The 15889-nt window shown below is 38.8% G+C and overlaps 1 protein-coding gene across 5 annotated transcripts; it reads left to right on the top strand.

The window, feature by feature from the left end:
- The first annotated feature begins 308 nt into the window (after window positions 1–308).
- On the top strand, window positions 309–14899 carry uckl1a (uridine-cytidine kinase 1-like 1a). 5 transcript variants are annotated; one of them, XM_067526570.1, is made up of 15 exons: window positions 309–444; window positions 4977–5164; window positions 5406–5512; window positions 8375–8545; window positions 8725–8796; window positions 8961–9150; window positions 9249–9310; window positions 10138–10154; window positions 10402–10500; window positions 10591–10684; window positions 11548–11610; window positions 11696–11818; window positions 12070–12177; window positions 12341–12497; window positions 12879–14899. In XM_067526570.1, the coding sequence occupies exons 1-15, from the start codon at window positions 356–358 to the stop codon at window positions 12959–12961; spliced, it is 1623 nt and encodes a 540-aa protein (XP_067382671.1). In that variant the 5' UTR covers window positions 309–355; the 3' UTR covers window positions 12962–14899. The 5 variants fall into 5 exon arrangements, 4 of the variants coding, with proteins under 4 accessions (XP_067382671.1, XP_067382672.1, XP_067382674.1 ...); XM_067526571.1 differs by lacking the exon at window positions 309–444 and adding an exon at window positions 2619–3107; XR_010916306.1 differs by lacking the exon at window positions 12879–14899 and having other exon boundaries at window positions 324–444; window positions 12095–12177; window positions 12341–12479.
- The last annotated feature ends 990 nt before the right edge of the window (window positions 14900–15889 follow it).

Genomic DNA, 15889 nt, shown 5'->3' with positions numbered 1-15889 from the left:
AGCTTAAAATTTATGTTGGCAGCTTTTCATTCCGTCTGCACAATACACAGGAATCTCCATGGACTGACTATGAACTGTGATGAAAAGGCACCATGACAATCTGTTTAGTCAATTTATCGCTATATTCTGTGTAATAACAGTAATTAATCTCTTACTGCATCAGCCTTCTTCTCTCTTGTTGTCTCTCTGAAAACTTTTTTAACTGTCAGAAAAAAGAACAAATAAAAAAAATATCAAAATATCGCGTTTTGCCTATTGACTGAGATGCCCTTGAAAGGAAGCAGCTGTGCGACAGCACGTGATAATAAACTACATTACCCATAATCCCTCGGTGCGGGTAAGCAGGACTCCATCCATGGCTTTAACCAACGGAAACCGGCTTCGAGGTCGGAAGATCCCCATGGAAACGGACTGCGGTAAAATATTGGCGTCCCGCTCGGACAGGTACATGACACTATGAGCATTTTTTAAACCTGTGTTTGAATTCTCTTTACCGAAACCATTATGTGCTTTGGATTTTGATGGAGTCTCTGAATCCCCCCAGACAACCTCCTCCAAACAGAGCAACGACATTTGACACAGTTCTTCTCTAATATTAATATAATTACACTAAAAGCTCTCTTCGTGAATATGTTTTAAGAAATATTAAGATTCACTGACGGAGTAGTGAATGCAGATTGATCAGATGGATCAAGAGTAGGAGTTGGTGAGCTGCATGCTCACACAGTTGTGCGTCACAGGATGTCTGATGAGAAACCACTAGAAAATCCCTGATGTACAGACTATCTAAGTTTTTAATATTTAGTTATTTATTTGGATAGCACCTTCAGAGAATACTGATGACCTATTCCTTTTTCTTTGTTTTGATCCCAGTTAGCTTCATTAGCGTGGCGAGGGCTCATTGAAGCAGGGATTAAAGAAACAGCAAGTACAAAAACAGATTAAAAAAACAAAAAACCTTAAACAAACCTAAAAAACTCAGTTGGCTCGTAAAATAACATTAAAAATATAAATGTGAAAAAAGTTAGTTTTCATTTTTCTTTAAAACAGACATCAGATTAGGAAAAATGACAAAACCCGGCCAAAGGTTTAAAAGTTTAAATATATCGAACAATAACAAATGAAAATATTATCTAATGGCTGTGTAGAGCCAACCCCAAGCAGGGGAAGCTCAGTACTTTGGGTGTGTGCAACATGGCCATTACCAGTAGGGCCTACTGTGTTTTCCCATTTATGCAATAAATTAGAACAGATTTTAGTTTGGTCTCCACAGTTGGCATGCTAATTATCATACATCTCGCAAACATTAGCCCAGAAAGAAGAATGTTACTGGGTCGTACTCCAGATGTGACACCGCTGATTTCAACATCAGCATCAATAGTAACTGTAGCTGGAAGCAGAACACGTCCTCCACAAATTGAATGCAGTAACTGAAGCAGTCAGTGTTTTGTACATTTTCACACATTTAGCAGAAGTATGCAGCACAAATATACACAAATATATAATATACTGTATCTGTTTTGCTAATGTTATTGTTATTATGGTCATTATTATGATCATCTTTAGCTTTACTGCATACATTTACCATGGCATCATTTCATTGTGTTTATGCAATGTCACAACATTCCAGAGTTGCATTAGTTTTTCACCAAGATCTTGTATTGATGATGGGAGACTCTGACCATTGTGTGAAGTCTTTTTTTAACGCATTCCAAACGTTTTTGGTGGGTTATGGTGGCCAATCCATGCGTAAAAATGATGTCTCATGCCCCCTGTGCAATCTTTCACAATTTGAGCCCCATGTTCCCTATCATTGTGTTCTTATATGTCTGTGACTCACTGATGGAAAAAAATATTAGTCAGCCGCTCATTGCTTCAGTTAGGGTTGAGTAACTTGTTGCCATATATATTAACATATTAATCATATTAATCACTGCATATTAATCATATTAATCCAACATATTAATCACTGCAGTAAATAGCCAGTGGAAGTCTCTTACCTATTTGCTTACTTAAATCCAGCTGGTGACTTATTTTTTTGGGCAGGCAGTGAACTATGATTAATGACATCAAATCATGCATTTAAATCCAATAACACAGCTCTGACTAGTTTCCTGTCATCTCAACATGTTAACCATTGATCTGTTATGCTGACTAATGCAGATCTACTGATGATGACTTTAGACACTTCCAACTCTCCTGACATATTCTGCTCAGTAAACACCCAATTAATATGTGATGTATTAGTTTAGAAAGGCGCCAAGCTGTTAAAAAAAATCTCTATGGAGAATATCCTTAGATCAAGATGTGTCATGCGATGTAGAGAGCAACGTCTCGCCCATGTTTAATTGGTTTATTTATTTAATACATTTTATTTAATGATGTAATTGAATTTATTTAGCGACCCTCCATCCTCAGTCATCACTGAATGAAACCTTTTTTCTAGTCAAGTTATCTATGGAGTATATTCTCCTTAACTCTTTAGTAAAGACATTTTAAATGCAAAATAAGGTTTATGAGGTCTTCATCTTGAGCACTTGCAATTTATGATGGTCATATCTTACCATTAGGTCTATAAACATGATGTTATGTTGCCTGCTGTGTAACTCATTGGCGTACTGATGAGTGAGCTAAGATGACAAGATAAGCAGAAGACATCCGTCCTGTCCTCTTGTTTCTTACTGATACCCCTATCAATACCAGCCAAGCAGCTCTATGCAGTCAGTGTTACAGTGATCCTCTTAGTGTCTGTCTCTCTCTCTCACTTACACACACACAGACACACACACACACACACACACACACACACACACACACACACACACACACACACACACAGGAAGAGGTGGACAAGGAGAAAGGATGCATGGACAGTAGAATGGCCAGATTTGATTTCATTGTTTAGACTCCACAAATTCAGATGGGTGAATGGATGGAGTAACAGCTTTGGTCATTGTTATTCCGTTGAGGGTTCCTGCTGTGGTGAGGTTGCCGCGGTGACAGGCAGGCTCTGAAAGGGGCAGGTTGTCGTCTGAAGCAGATATGAGTCTGCTGTACTGCACAGGAGCTAGAATCTCTGGCTGCTGGTCCCTGAGGTCTGACCACAGGTAAGAACTGACTGCTATTGTTTTCTCTCTGTGCAGCCCAGAACCCACATACACACAATGGATGTGTGTGGGGCTATGAACAATCTCTTAGCAGGGTTGTAGAGAGGTCAGAGGAAGTAGAGAATCTGGATTAGTTTGCACAGATTTCAGCATGGTTTATTTTTTGTTAACTCTCAGAGGGTTGCCTATAGTTTGTCTTTTATGGTTTGTGTTCCTTAGATGTGTATAAAATACATAAGATGAGCAGAGTTACTAATTTTATTTTTAATCACTCCCAGTAGGAATGCAGACATCCCCAAATAAGCTGTAAGCCGACTTTTATATGTTCCACAGTAAACAAGGGTGTGAGACTCTAATCCTAACCACTGTGATCCAAGCCCTGATGTTCTAATTTTAACACCATGCACAAGCATTAGCCCAGTCTAGGTACTGGAAAAAGAAGTATTTAATCCCTGTTTTCCTAAGTGTCATTACATTGCAAAATACGTTATCACACGTAAATGTAATACAATACAAATGTTTTACTATCATTCATACAGCAAAAGGTAAAGTACTGTGTGCAGAGAAACAGCCCATTTAATTGTTGGTCTGTTTTATTGCAGAGCAGCTGCATTTGACCTCACAGCATCTCAACAATCCACTCAACATTCCTATACATCACACACAACAATGTGTTCATGCAGCTGGACCAAATTTCTTCTACAGGTTTTGGCACACTTGAAATTGTATCTTAATACTTTATATAGTTGATGACTTCAATAACCCGTCACTCTCTCTGACAGAAATGTCCTTTTAATAGGTTTGTTTTTTTGTTTTTTCTTTTTCTATACGCTCTTAGGACCATATATGTGTGTATGTTGTGTATTTTGTCATACTTTATTCAACTCACGTCATGCCGATTTTATATAATATTCCAAACCTGGCAAAGACCTAAAGTATAGATTCGCTTTGTCTGAGTCGAAACAACAGTCAGATGCCTACATGCGCACTGACAGAAGTTGTACTTCTTTCACTGGACCCTTTGCCCTTACTGGCTATCATCAGATCACTTCTTGAAGCAATTTCTGTAGGACAGTGCAAATGCAGTCCTCATCCAAAATCCTTCTTACATGCACAAACTGTGTAATATGTGTATTTAAAGCTCAGAGTTTACTAAATGAAGATTTCTTTTGGAGTTAAATTAATTTTAGTGTGACATTTCCTGTTTATGTTTCCTTGTTAAGCGGCAGTAGCAAAAAGTAGTAAAGTACCATTTATGGTCTAAATGTTTTTGAAGATATTCCTTTAATGTGAGTAATGTGACTTAAAAAATATTTTGTCTTCAAAAAAACTTTTCTCTTTCATGAACAGGACTGTGGATTTTGCTCCGTGTCACTTGAGAAGCACCTTTAGGAGAAAGCTCTACAAGAAGAAGTGCAAAACTTGTTTAAATGTTCATATAGTCATCTCACAGTTTTTTAAAAACCGATTAATGAAAATGTGAACCTATCCTTTAAGAGCATCTGTAATTACTACACAAATGCCTGACTATTGTAAGGGGGAAATACCTCACTCTAGCAATCCATCATCATCTGCTTCTAAAAAAAATACAAGCCGTCTGCTAGATTTAGGAAGATACAAAGCTGCAATTACTGATCATAAGTGTTGTAACGGCGGTGATTGAGTTACTTTTCAGACTGCTGTGAATGTTTGAGTGATGTATTCAGTATGGAAAAAAGCAATAAAATGATGAGTTTCTTGGTTATTATAGATGATTTCTCATATTCATATATCTATATACAGTTTGTTAAATAAGAAGACACTGGCGGATTCTATAGTGGGCACGAGTGCGTTCAGGCTGTAACATGCCCACTGTTTGCTGTTTTACAGTGGGAGTGGGGAGGACTCGTTGGACCGGCTCCTGCCCCCCACCGGGGCCCCTCGCAGAAAGAACACCACCTTACTGAGTAAAACTGAGCCTCCGCTGCTACACACAGGCACGCGCACCATCTACACTGCTGGCCGACCTCCCTGGTATGACGAGCATGGAGCTCAGTCAAAAGAGGCCTTTGTCATTGGTATGACTCTCTGTTGATGTTTTTACTGGTGTGATGTTTTCTTTCTGCCTGTTTTTGCTTCTGTCTCTACATTCATGCCAAGCTGTGGCTTTGAGATGCAGAACCTGTCCTTTTGTCCCGTTCTGTCTTCTTATTCCCATAAACACTTTACTGTTATCACACATGCATACCGCCCGACAACATTAGACACACTCTGAAAAACACACATAATGGGCCTTTGAAATGCTGTGTGGATCTGCAGGGTTGTGTGGGGGCAGCGCCTCAGGGAAGACCACCGTGGCCAATAAGATCATTGAGGCTCTGGATGTGCCGTGGGTTGCGCTGTTGTCTATGGATTCTTTCTACAAGGTGACACAGACATACATTTTTGTAATTTTTTCCAAATGTATTTGACTTTTACTAATTATCTATTGCTTCATTTTTTGAACAAAGAATTATCTTTGGGTTTATTCTTTTGTAAATTTGAAAAGGGTGATTTAAACACCTCAAAGCAATCATTATTCTGCTGTCACAGTCGTGACTTAATAACCTGTTCTGTTAATGCTTTAGATTGCAGCCTGAAAAGTGCAGTTTGAATATTTTGTACCTATTCTGTATGGTGCTGCTATGGTCCTACAGCACATTTAGAAGGAGGTAACACATTCCTACCTAAATAAATTACACTGTAAAATTGATTTTTAATTACCTCTGAATCCTTCAACAATACTGTATCTTTGTAATAAAATGGAGAAACTATATGTGGTGCTTAAAAAAACAATTATGAATTTTTTATTGAATTTTAATGTACCCAGGAGAAATTATTCCCACAGGTAGGGTAAAATAAAGAAGTCTTGAACGTAAAAGGGGCAAATGCATTAAAATGATGCAGCCCTGCAACCTTTGCAAAAATGTATTTTTGCTGTACACTGAAGACATCTAGGTTTAGGATTCAACATGAAAATCACATGAAAGTTTTTACACTTTGATAGATTTATCAAACAACCTAGAACATAGGCCTTTTTGTATTCCATGACCCAAATTTTTATCGACAGAAAAATTATGAAATACACTGTATAGTTTTTAAGCCATTTTTTTATAAAACTTAATATTTCGTTATGAATCTCTTGTTTATAGTAACTGCATCCACCATCATCTCCACCATGATTTCTATAATCAGTAAAGATCAACGAGTCTGTACCAGAAGCAGCCATGCAATCCAAGACATGCAACCACCTCTACCATGCTTCACTGATCAGCCTGTATGGTTTGGCCCCTCCACACTACTGCCTTTCCATGTCTTCAGTAGAGGCTAATCTTGGTCTCAGTAGTCTATGAAGCAGTTTCACAAACTTTGTGGCTCATGGTTATACTTTTTTTTGCAAATTCCAACCTGGCTTTCCAATATTTAAGGACTTTTTGTGGTACAGCCTGAAAAGTTGGAACGTTATGGAAAATGCAATACTTTGCAAAACATTTGAAATTTATTTTTATTGGAAATAGTGCAAAGACAACATATCAAATGTAACAGATTATTTTTCAAAATATCTGCTTCTTTTGAATTTTAAACAGATGCTCCAAAAGACAGAAAAGGTTATGTAATACTAAAGAAGAAAACACCTGCTGGAGCTTCTCATAACTACTAAAATGGGCATTTCCTAAAAAAAATGTGTGTGATTGCTAAAAGCCAGCTGCTACAGCTGCTCACAGCCTTCTCCACTGCAAGACTGGAAGCCCTGATCTATTCAGAAATGAAAGCACTCGGGGGGGGGAAAGAATCATCTAAACAACTGCAGTTCCACGATTAATAGGAGGTTTAAACACATTGAACAATTTGGAAGTTAAAACAGATGCCAAATAATTTTACAATTGCAGCATCATAACTCTCCAACAGGTGGCGCTATGCTCCCATCGCTGCTTGCATCCATTGCTGCTGGCAGAACTGAAGCACTAAATGATGTAGAAATGAAGCAAATGCAAAAGAAAACAATATTGTACAGCTGGACATCCAACTAGAAGTCAAAACAGATGAAAGAATTTTTTTTCATAATTGTAATTCTGTAAAGCTCCAGCAGGCACTTTGCTCCTATCGCTTGCCTGCTAAAAAAAAATCTTCAACTGCAGTTCCATGAAAGCCCAGTTTTGGCAGTTCCAAACATGTAGTCTGTAAAGCAGGACACTATAATGCAGCTGTGTACCAACTTTCATTACGCTGACAGTTATAATTTTGAGATATGAGGCATTGACTTGAGGCTGTAGCTCCCCCTGCATGCAAACCTGCATGTTATCGCACACCTAGGTGCCAAAAAACGTACGGAAGAATCCAGAATGATAATAATTGTAATACTTAGTGGAAAAAAACAGATTGTTTTCTGCAGTCACACTAATTAGTTGAAATGGCAGCACAGCAGTAACAGCAGACATGGTTCTGTAGTGGAAATCACAGCAGGAGCTCAGGAATGCCTCTAAAAACAGTGAGGGAACACAATTAGATGCTGCATCCACAAATTCCAGTAAAAAACAGAAGCGAGTCACAAGCTGTTGTTACTGACCCATTTTCTGTGTGTTGCTCAGTTCACCAGTGATTTCTTTCCTCCTTTTTCAAAATATTCCAATTTGTTTTTGTGCAGCACCTTTGACTTATGTCAATAAAATTATAATAAAAATCAAAAAATACTTTTCTCCCATAGACAGCTGTCTGATCTTCATGTTGATGTATCTTTTTTTATCAATAAATACAGTTCACATATAAAACTTAAGACTAAAACCAAGACTAGTCCTTTAGAGCTATGTATTGTTCGACTACTTTCACTCCTGGGTAATGAGAAACATCTGTTAGTCACATGTTTGATTACTTTTCCTCACTTAAATTTTGGGTCATCTGATGCAAAAGAGGCTATGTTGTATGTTATTAACACATTAAGGTGTAAATAGCATCAAACGCTATAATTTCAACTTTTGACCGTTTTGGAGAGGAATGTGTGTCGAACCTATTTAATAATTAATGTGCACGGTAATATTCCGGCTGGGTAACAAGTGGGAAAACAGGTCAACAGTGTTGCAGTGAGCTCCACTGCCAGCTCTAGCTCCGTAGTTAATGAAGAGACATCAGCAGCATCAGTCTTCTCTCAGCAACAAAGTGAAAAAACATGTTTCCCCAAATGGAAAATTACCCTTTAAAAACTTCCAGCATGTTTCATCATTAAGATTGTGCCAATCTGTGCTGTTTTACAGGTTTTATCTCCCAAGGAGCAGGCCCTGGCAGCAAGTAACGACTACAACTTTGATCATCCCGCCGCGTTTGACTTTGAGCTGCTGGTTGCTACCCTCAGAAAGCTGAAGCAAGGCAAGAGCGTGAAGATCCCAGTGTATGATTTCACCACACACAGACGCCAGAAAGACTGGGTGAGTCTTGTTTTATCCCAGAAAAACAATATTGTTTCCACAGAATCTAGTAGTGTATCAGCTCTCTTTGGATTTCCTATAGACTTTTTTTAAGTGAGATTTTTCTGATTTTATCCCATACAAGCCAAATCGACTGTTTCTGCTTTAAGGACTGTTTGTTTCGCCTCCTCTTTATGCAGAAAAATGTGTATGGTGCCAGTGTGATCATATTTGAGGGAATTATGTCTTTTGCGGACAAAGAGCTTCTTCAGGTAAGGCAAAAATAAAGCAAAAAAATAAATTAAAAAATGTTTTTCTTCTTTTTGAAAAATTCCAGAGTAATGTTATCATCAACAGCTGTTGTTGTTTGAGGAAATGCTTTGTTGAAGTGAATGTTGTTGAACCGTTCAAGGATGTTTGCTCTTCCTACCTGCAGCTCCTGGATATGAAAATCTTTGTGGACACAGACTCAGATGTTCGGCTCGTCCGCAGGCTCCGCAGAGACATCACAGTGCGGGGACGGGAAATCGAAGGAGTCATTAAGCAATATAACAAGTTTGTGAAGCCAGCCTTCGAGCAGTACATCGAGCCAACCATGAGGCTGGCTGATATTGTTGTGCCTAGAGGTGAGAGGGCCGGATTTCACTTACTTTCTGGCATTTTTTATTACTTTTCCACAAAAAACTTCTACATCCACAGGCTCTCTCTTGTTTTTCCCACCAAGGTGGTGGGAATATGGTGGCTATTGATCTGATTGTCCAACATGTTCATAGCCAGCTGGAGGAGGTGAGTAACCAGAACACAGACTGTACACAAGAGGGTGGCACCACCATGTGTTGGAAAGCTGTAACATAAAGACAGACAGAGAGGTTCCAAACTCTGAGGAGTCTGAGGATCTATATATTTTTTGTTGCTTAATACCTACACAAAGACCAGCCCTGCTCTCTACATAGCTCCACTTAATTTCTGTGTTTCATTGTTGTCTAAAAACAATTAAAAGCACATCAGTACAGATGCAGTTCAACAGGATTTGCTTTTCTGAATTTAATGGAAATCCTCTGAACCCCTTATCAAATATTATTCTTGTGCTTAGTTATAAGTACTGTTTTTAATTTACTCCGTATCAGGCCTAAGCCACGAACATTTTACTTTTCTGAGACAGTGTTGGGTTTTCACCGCATGCAGTATTTTGTCACTGCGCTGCACTGTGACATTCACCCTTTCCTGAATTAGCTTTCCTTCAGCTGCATTTCCTTCTCATTTGAGCTTGTGGTACAGTGGCAGAAGGCATAAAGCTACTCATTGCTTTATTACCCTGAAAACGCACACGCACACACGCACAGTGGTTTATTTTACCCCACATTCACTGTGCCCCTGCTGTAAATACTATTTTGTTCAACAAATCCATAGCTGAAAATAGTCTTCAACAAATGCCCTACTTTCACCTATTTGAGTAAAATGGGGTGAGTGTTGAATGCCACCACCAGGTTGGAGGAATCCTAACAGGCACCTTGGGGCTCGGTGTTTCTAGAGTCTTTAATAATAACAAAAATATATCCCCAATCTTTTATTTTTCACCACATTTGTCTCTCTCTTACCTTTTCTATATGCAGCGAGAGCTCAGTGTCAGGTATGTTGATACACATTTTGACTTCACCTTCTGTGACTTTGGCCTCGTTGTTGATATCAGATAGTTTGTTTCAGTGCTTTTTTTTTTTACTCTCTGAACCCCTCTCATATGTCTATTCATATCTAGAGACTTGATCTTAACAATAAATCTTTGTTGTCTTGAAGCTACACTGCTTTATTTCTTTGACAATGTAGCAGAATATCAGAGGAGAAACCTTTTGACCTGAACGAACTGTCCCTCATCTCAGGGCACTCCTAGCCTCTGCTCAGCAGACCCAGCCACTGCCCCAGACGCTCAGTGTGTTGGAGAGTACACCACAAGTCAGAGGCCTGCACACCATCATCAGGTACTGACTTGTACTCATGTACAGCTCTTGGCATCCTGCCCCTGTGAATACATTATGAGTTATAGATCACTTTTACATGCTCTTCTGCAGGAACACGGAAACCAGTCGAGACGAGTTTATCTTCTACTCGAAGAGATTAATGCGTCTTCTCATAGAACATGCACTGACATTTCTACCATCTCAGGTAACTGTTTAACTGTTGAAGAAGCTCTGATCCATTGACAATTGATCACACGACTTATTCTGCTGGATGGTGAGCTCAGAATTACAAACCAACAGGAAATTAGCTCTTCGTTCTGCATTTTCCCTCAGCTGTACAGAGCTTATAGCATTCTCCTGTTGACTATACTGGTTTTGGCCACAGCAAACAAAAGGTAGTTGAGTCCTTCTAGGACCTTATGAGCATCAAACAGCAGTCAAAAATGATGCTACAGTTATAATTAGTGGTTGTTGGTCTTAGATTGTGTGAAGACTCTGGAATTCTGATATTCTCCTGACTTTGTCTGGAGGGGCTGCATATGAGAACGCAATAGTTCAAATGAGACAGTCTCGACAATATCCGGACTTTATCCTTCGATTAGGAACTCATCACAAACCACCAAAGCACTTTACAAACTGATCATGTTATTCTATCATGTTTACTTATTGTTTCCCTTAAGTGTTAGTTGTCATATTTACTGACAAGGACGGGGTTTAATAACAGTAACAGCTCTTAAAAATGTAACTGACAGAACAGTTAACGTGACTTATCATTCATTTTAATACCATGTTGAAATGACCAGATATTGGTATTTTTTTTGTGTTTGAGGAGGTAAAAATCCATTAAATCTAGAACAAGGTTATTGTCAGACATATGTGTTTAAACTTTAATCACTTTAATCAAGGAATGTTTTAAATCAATTGGACTTTTTATTTTAGTGTTTATTTAACTGCAAGTATGTGATCTAGTGCCAGAATTCTCTTTGTGTCAGCATCTATATAGGAGTATTGTTTATGTAACACAACAATTTCCATTTAAGAAAACCATTAATCTCTTCATCCTAACAGCAATGTGTAGTTCAGACTCCACAGGGCCATGAGTATGAGGGCCGCAGTTACAACGGGAAGGGGGTGAGTGATGTTCTTGTTAACTTCCACTCAAGTGTATCCTATGGGTTCTTGTCATCTCACTCGTTCTGCTGCCTTGTCTCCACAGATCACCGGTGTGTCCATCCTGCGGGCAGGAGAGACCATGGAGCCCGCCCTAAGGGCCGTATGCAAGGATGTCCGCATCGGCAAGATACTCATACAGACCAATCTCGACTCAGGCGAACCAGAGGTTGAAAAATATTTAATACCAAATTTTCTTACTATTGTTGTCGTCAACACAATTGTCCTCAACAAAATTTTGTTTACTAGATTTTTTAGACATAACAAACCATCAAGGTTTCAAAAATCACATCAAACAAAAGCTGAAAATGTTGTTTTCCTGTTTTGTCTTTTCTTCCACATGATGTGTGTCTCTGTGGTAACTACCCATCCTGCTTTTGTAACCATGGTAACCTGTCTCCTCCTTTCTGGCCTCGCCAGCTGCATTACCTGCGTCTGCCCAAAGGCATCAGTGAAGATCATGTTATCTTAATGGACAGCACCGTCTCCACCGGCGCTGCTGCCATGATGGCAGTCCGAGTCCTGTTGGTGGGTAGACAGTAACAGCCTTTTTCTTCCTTTGGACCCTATTCGTGTTGGTCAGTCACATGTATTATGAGCGATCAGAGAGTAGATTGGTACTTTTTCCGCAAAGCAAAATGTCAAAATTGATAAAACAGACATTGTTGATGTGATGCGTGTGACTGAACAGGATCACGAAGTGCGAGAGGACAAGATTGTGTTGGTGTCGCTGTTGATGGCAGAGCTCGGGGTCCATTCTGTGGCCTACGCCTTCCCGAAGGTCAAAATCATCACCACAGCTGTGGACAAGAGTCTGGACAATTTTTTACATGTAATTCCTGGTATAGGTAAGCCAGCAAATGCACATCTTCACTCTTTTCAAAATCAGAAGACGAGTAGCAAACCTTATTTATCTGTTTTCGTTACGTTAAGCCTCTCTGAACAGCTGACACACTGTAACCCAGTGTCAGTTCCAATTTCATTTCATGTCCCAGCAAATTCTAATTTTACACCGTGCTCGATCACCACTGTAACTAAATTAGACAACTTGCACATCAGATAGATTCGATAAAAATACATAATTAAACATTAATTGTAAACATTATTATTCATCAATTTTATTTCACACAGATTCATTAGTCAGTGAATCAGTTTTTGAATCAATGACAAAGTCACAAAGTCTTCTTCACTTGTTTCCAAATCTTCCAACCACTGCTGTGCATCTTCAGGGGACTTTGGGGACCGGTACTTTGGGACAGATGGATCTGACAGCTGGAGTGATGAGGAGGAGCAGGAGCAACCGTCACAATGACCCCTGACCCCTGTGAGCTTAAATGAAAGACAATACAAAAACTACTTGAAAACTTCTACTATTATTCATCCGCCTCTTCAGGTGCAGATCAACAAAAAACTGATATTCGCTACTGTTCTTGACCTTTTGTACACTTACACAATTTATTTAGCCTGATTTACCACTGAGTGTGTTCTTCACAAACATCCTCCTGCTCAGAGGTGAATCAGTGCCATTACCTTCATTTTTCAATAACGCAACTCTATCACTAAATACTGAAGGAGTTAAATCAGGACTGAGTTCCACCAGCTGTTTCTAAATCCAGTTCTTAGTGAACAATATCTACTTTCAAACTAGTGAATTAAATTGGGTCGCATTACTTAAACCTAAGCAAGTCGAGGTGAGTAAGGATTTTAGTAATGTGTAAATTGTGTGTGTGACACAGTCCAGTCTACAGTGTAACAGGGAGTCACTGTGGCACAACAATCCTTACAATAAGAGTTAATGGCCACACTAGCGATTTGAGGCTCTTTGTGTGCTTTATGCCAACATGATCACAGTGACAATGCTGATATTTAGTTCAGCATTTGACAAGTGGCTCTAAATCAGATGCTGAAGGATCACCTGGGTCTCTACTATATGTTTTAGATTTAATAATTATAATTAAACCTTAAAATGGGGTCTAATTCTAAATGTTCTTGTTGAACATTAACAGAGCAACAGATTGTCGCTATTTACATAGTCTGAACATTTCAGGTCATTTTAATTTGGTAATTCATACCTAAATAATAATTGCAGTGAAATAGCATATACGGGAAAGTGTTCTTTCATCTTCAGAAGTAGTAAAAGGAGTTAAGGAGTGTATAGAAAAGGTTATCTTAAAATAATAAAACTTCTATCAGTGCAAAGGGTTTCAAGCCCATTTTTGATGAAGGACTATTTGTACTAGCTGAATTTACATTAAATATTATATTGATCCAAAGAAAATTATTTTACTCTTTTTGCCATTTGAAGATAAGGGGACGCAAACTTTTGCACTCAACTGTATAACAGTTCTTAAGCTGCTAAAACATTTTTGTTCTTGTTGCTGGAAATAGCGACCATACAGATATTTAACAAAAAACTATTAAAACCTTGATATCAATGAAAATATTGTATGTTAAAGTAGTATGAGATACAAGGTTATTGAATCTGGTATGTCGTTCTTCAGCTACCAGAATGTAATTTACAAATAGCTGGTGCAAGTGCTTTAAAGAACATGTGGCAATAAATCCTACTCATACTTTAAGCTGCTCTAAAGACTTTTTTCATACTAAAATGATTAACTCAGAATTATTAACTAAGTTATCAGAACATTTATATTAACAAAAATATAAATCACTCAGGAAAATGAGTGAAAGGAAATGGTGAAAAAAGCCAGGGAATATGTTGTGAACCTTAAATTCTGTGTGTGAAAATCCATCGTGGAGTTTTTTGCCTTTTTGACTGCCTCCTGCTACTTACACTGGAAAATGGCATGTGTTCATTGTGTGTCTAGACTTCAAGGTGTGCTCACTTTTGAATATTTTCCACGCTCCTCATGCTCTCAGGGTTCAGGCATAGGCTGCTGGGCTCCCTTTTTGAAGCACTTGAAAGCCTGAAGGGGTCGGTATAGTTCACATTTAGTTTCTCCCAGTGTGATTTATAGTGTCTTCCTGGGAGAAGTCTGTGTCTCCTTACCATACAGGAATATGCATACACACTCACCTAATTCAATGCCACTATACTGGTGAAAACATGTTGATTTAAAAGCCATGAATGGCAGGTTTTCCGTGTTTGAAGCATCCTTGTGATTCCTGGTTTTACTTAACGATATGATGCAGAATGCAAGTTTGTTACTGCTCACTAACGAACATGTAAAACCATGATTAGAATGTAATTTTAAGGGTTATCATTCGAGCAGTAAAAACCTCCAGCCTCCTTGTTTTTCCTCTCTCTCTTTTGTTCACGCTGTTTACTCCGTACACACCGTGATTCCTGCTATGAGACACTGCTCGGTAAAGAGGAGATTGCCCGGCTGCTTTGTGACCTTATGCTCAGTATTATCCCTTTTCTCTCTCGCATTCTGTTGTTTTATCACTGTCAAGTGTCTTCAATGAATCCGACTTTCTCATTTATGTATTTATTCAGTCATTCATGCTTCACACAGTGAGATTAACACATCACATAGGCTGTGAATGTTGTATCATCTTCGCACCTACAGAATCTCCTGCTCGTAGACGTTTGTTTTGGCTTGTTTCTGTGTGTGTTTTTGTGTGTGCGCCCAATAGCTCCTCGCCGAATGGTGACACTGTGATCACGGATGTCATACAACTCACGCTGTATTCTCCAAGACAGCAGAAGACTTGCCCGCCCGTGTGACTACTGCCTCAAGGTTAGCCTGTTACCATGGAGACAAGCACACCAATGAAAATTCAGCAGACGGTTGCAATGTTGACTGCAAGCTTTTTGTTTTAAGGGGTGACCTATTTTTTTTCCCTTTCCCCCCCTTTCACAGCTACTCAGACACAGACCCCACTACTCTGGCACATATGCACGTGCAGTCAGACATTCATACAGATTTTTTTAAAAATGGGAAGGCTACTCAAGACACGCGCATGCCCATGTGCACTCAACCTCAATGTAAGACGAGGTTGTAAGGTTGTACACTCGAGAACAAACAAGCAGATTTTGATATAAAATATGAAAAAAAACTACAATGCCACATTTTAAAGAGTTTCCTAATTTGAAAATATCTAGGTATGTTCGTGTTTTTCTTTCCCTTAAAAAGAACTGAAGACATGAATCTACAGGCAGCTTTAGAGAGCAGATTTTTAAAAAAGATACTTTGATCCTTTAATATAGTAGTCGGTGTCAAAACAGACTCTTGGTTAATATTTAGGCTTTAGAGAACTTTGTCATCACTGTCAC

Source organism: Channa argus, chromosome 13 (genome assembly GCF_033026475.1).
Source record: "Channa argus isolate prfri chromosome 13, Channa argus male v1.0, whole genome shotgun sequence".
Taxonomy (NCBI): Eukaryota; Metazoa; Chordata; class Actinopteri; order Anabantiformes; family Channidae; genus Channa; species Channa argus.
Note: the sequence above shows the minus strand (reverse complement) of the source record. Positions and strands in the feature narration are given on the sequence as shown.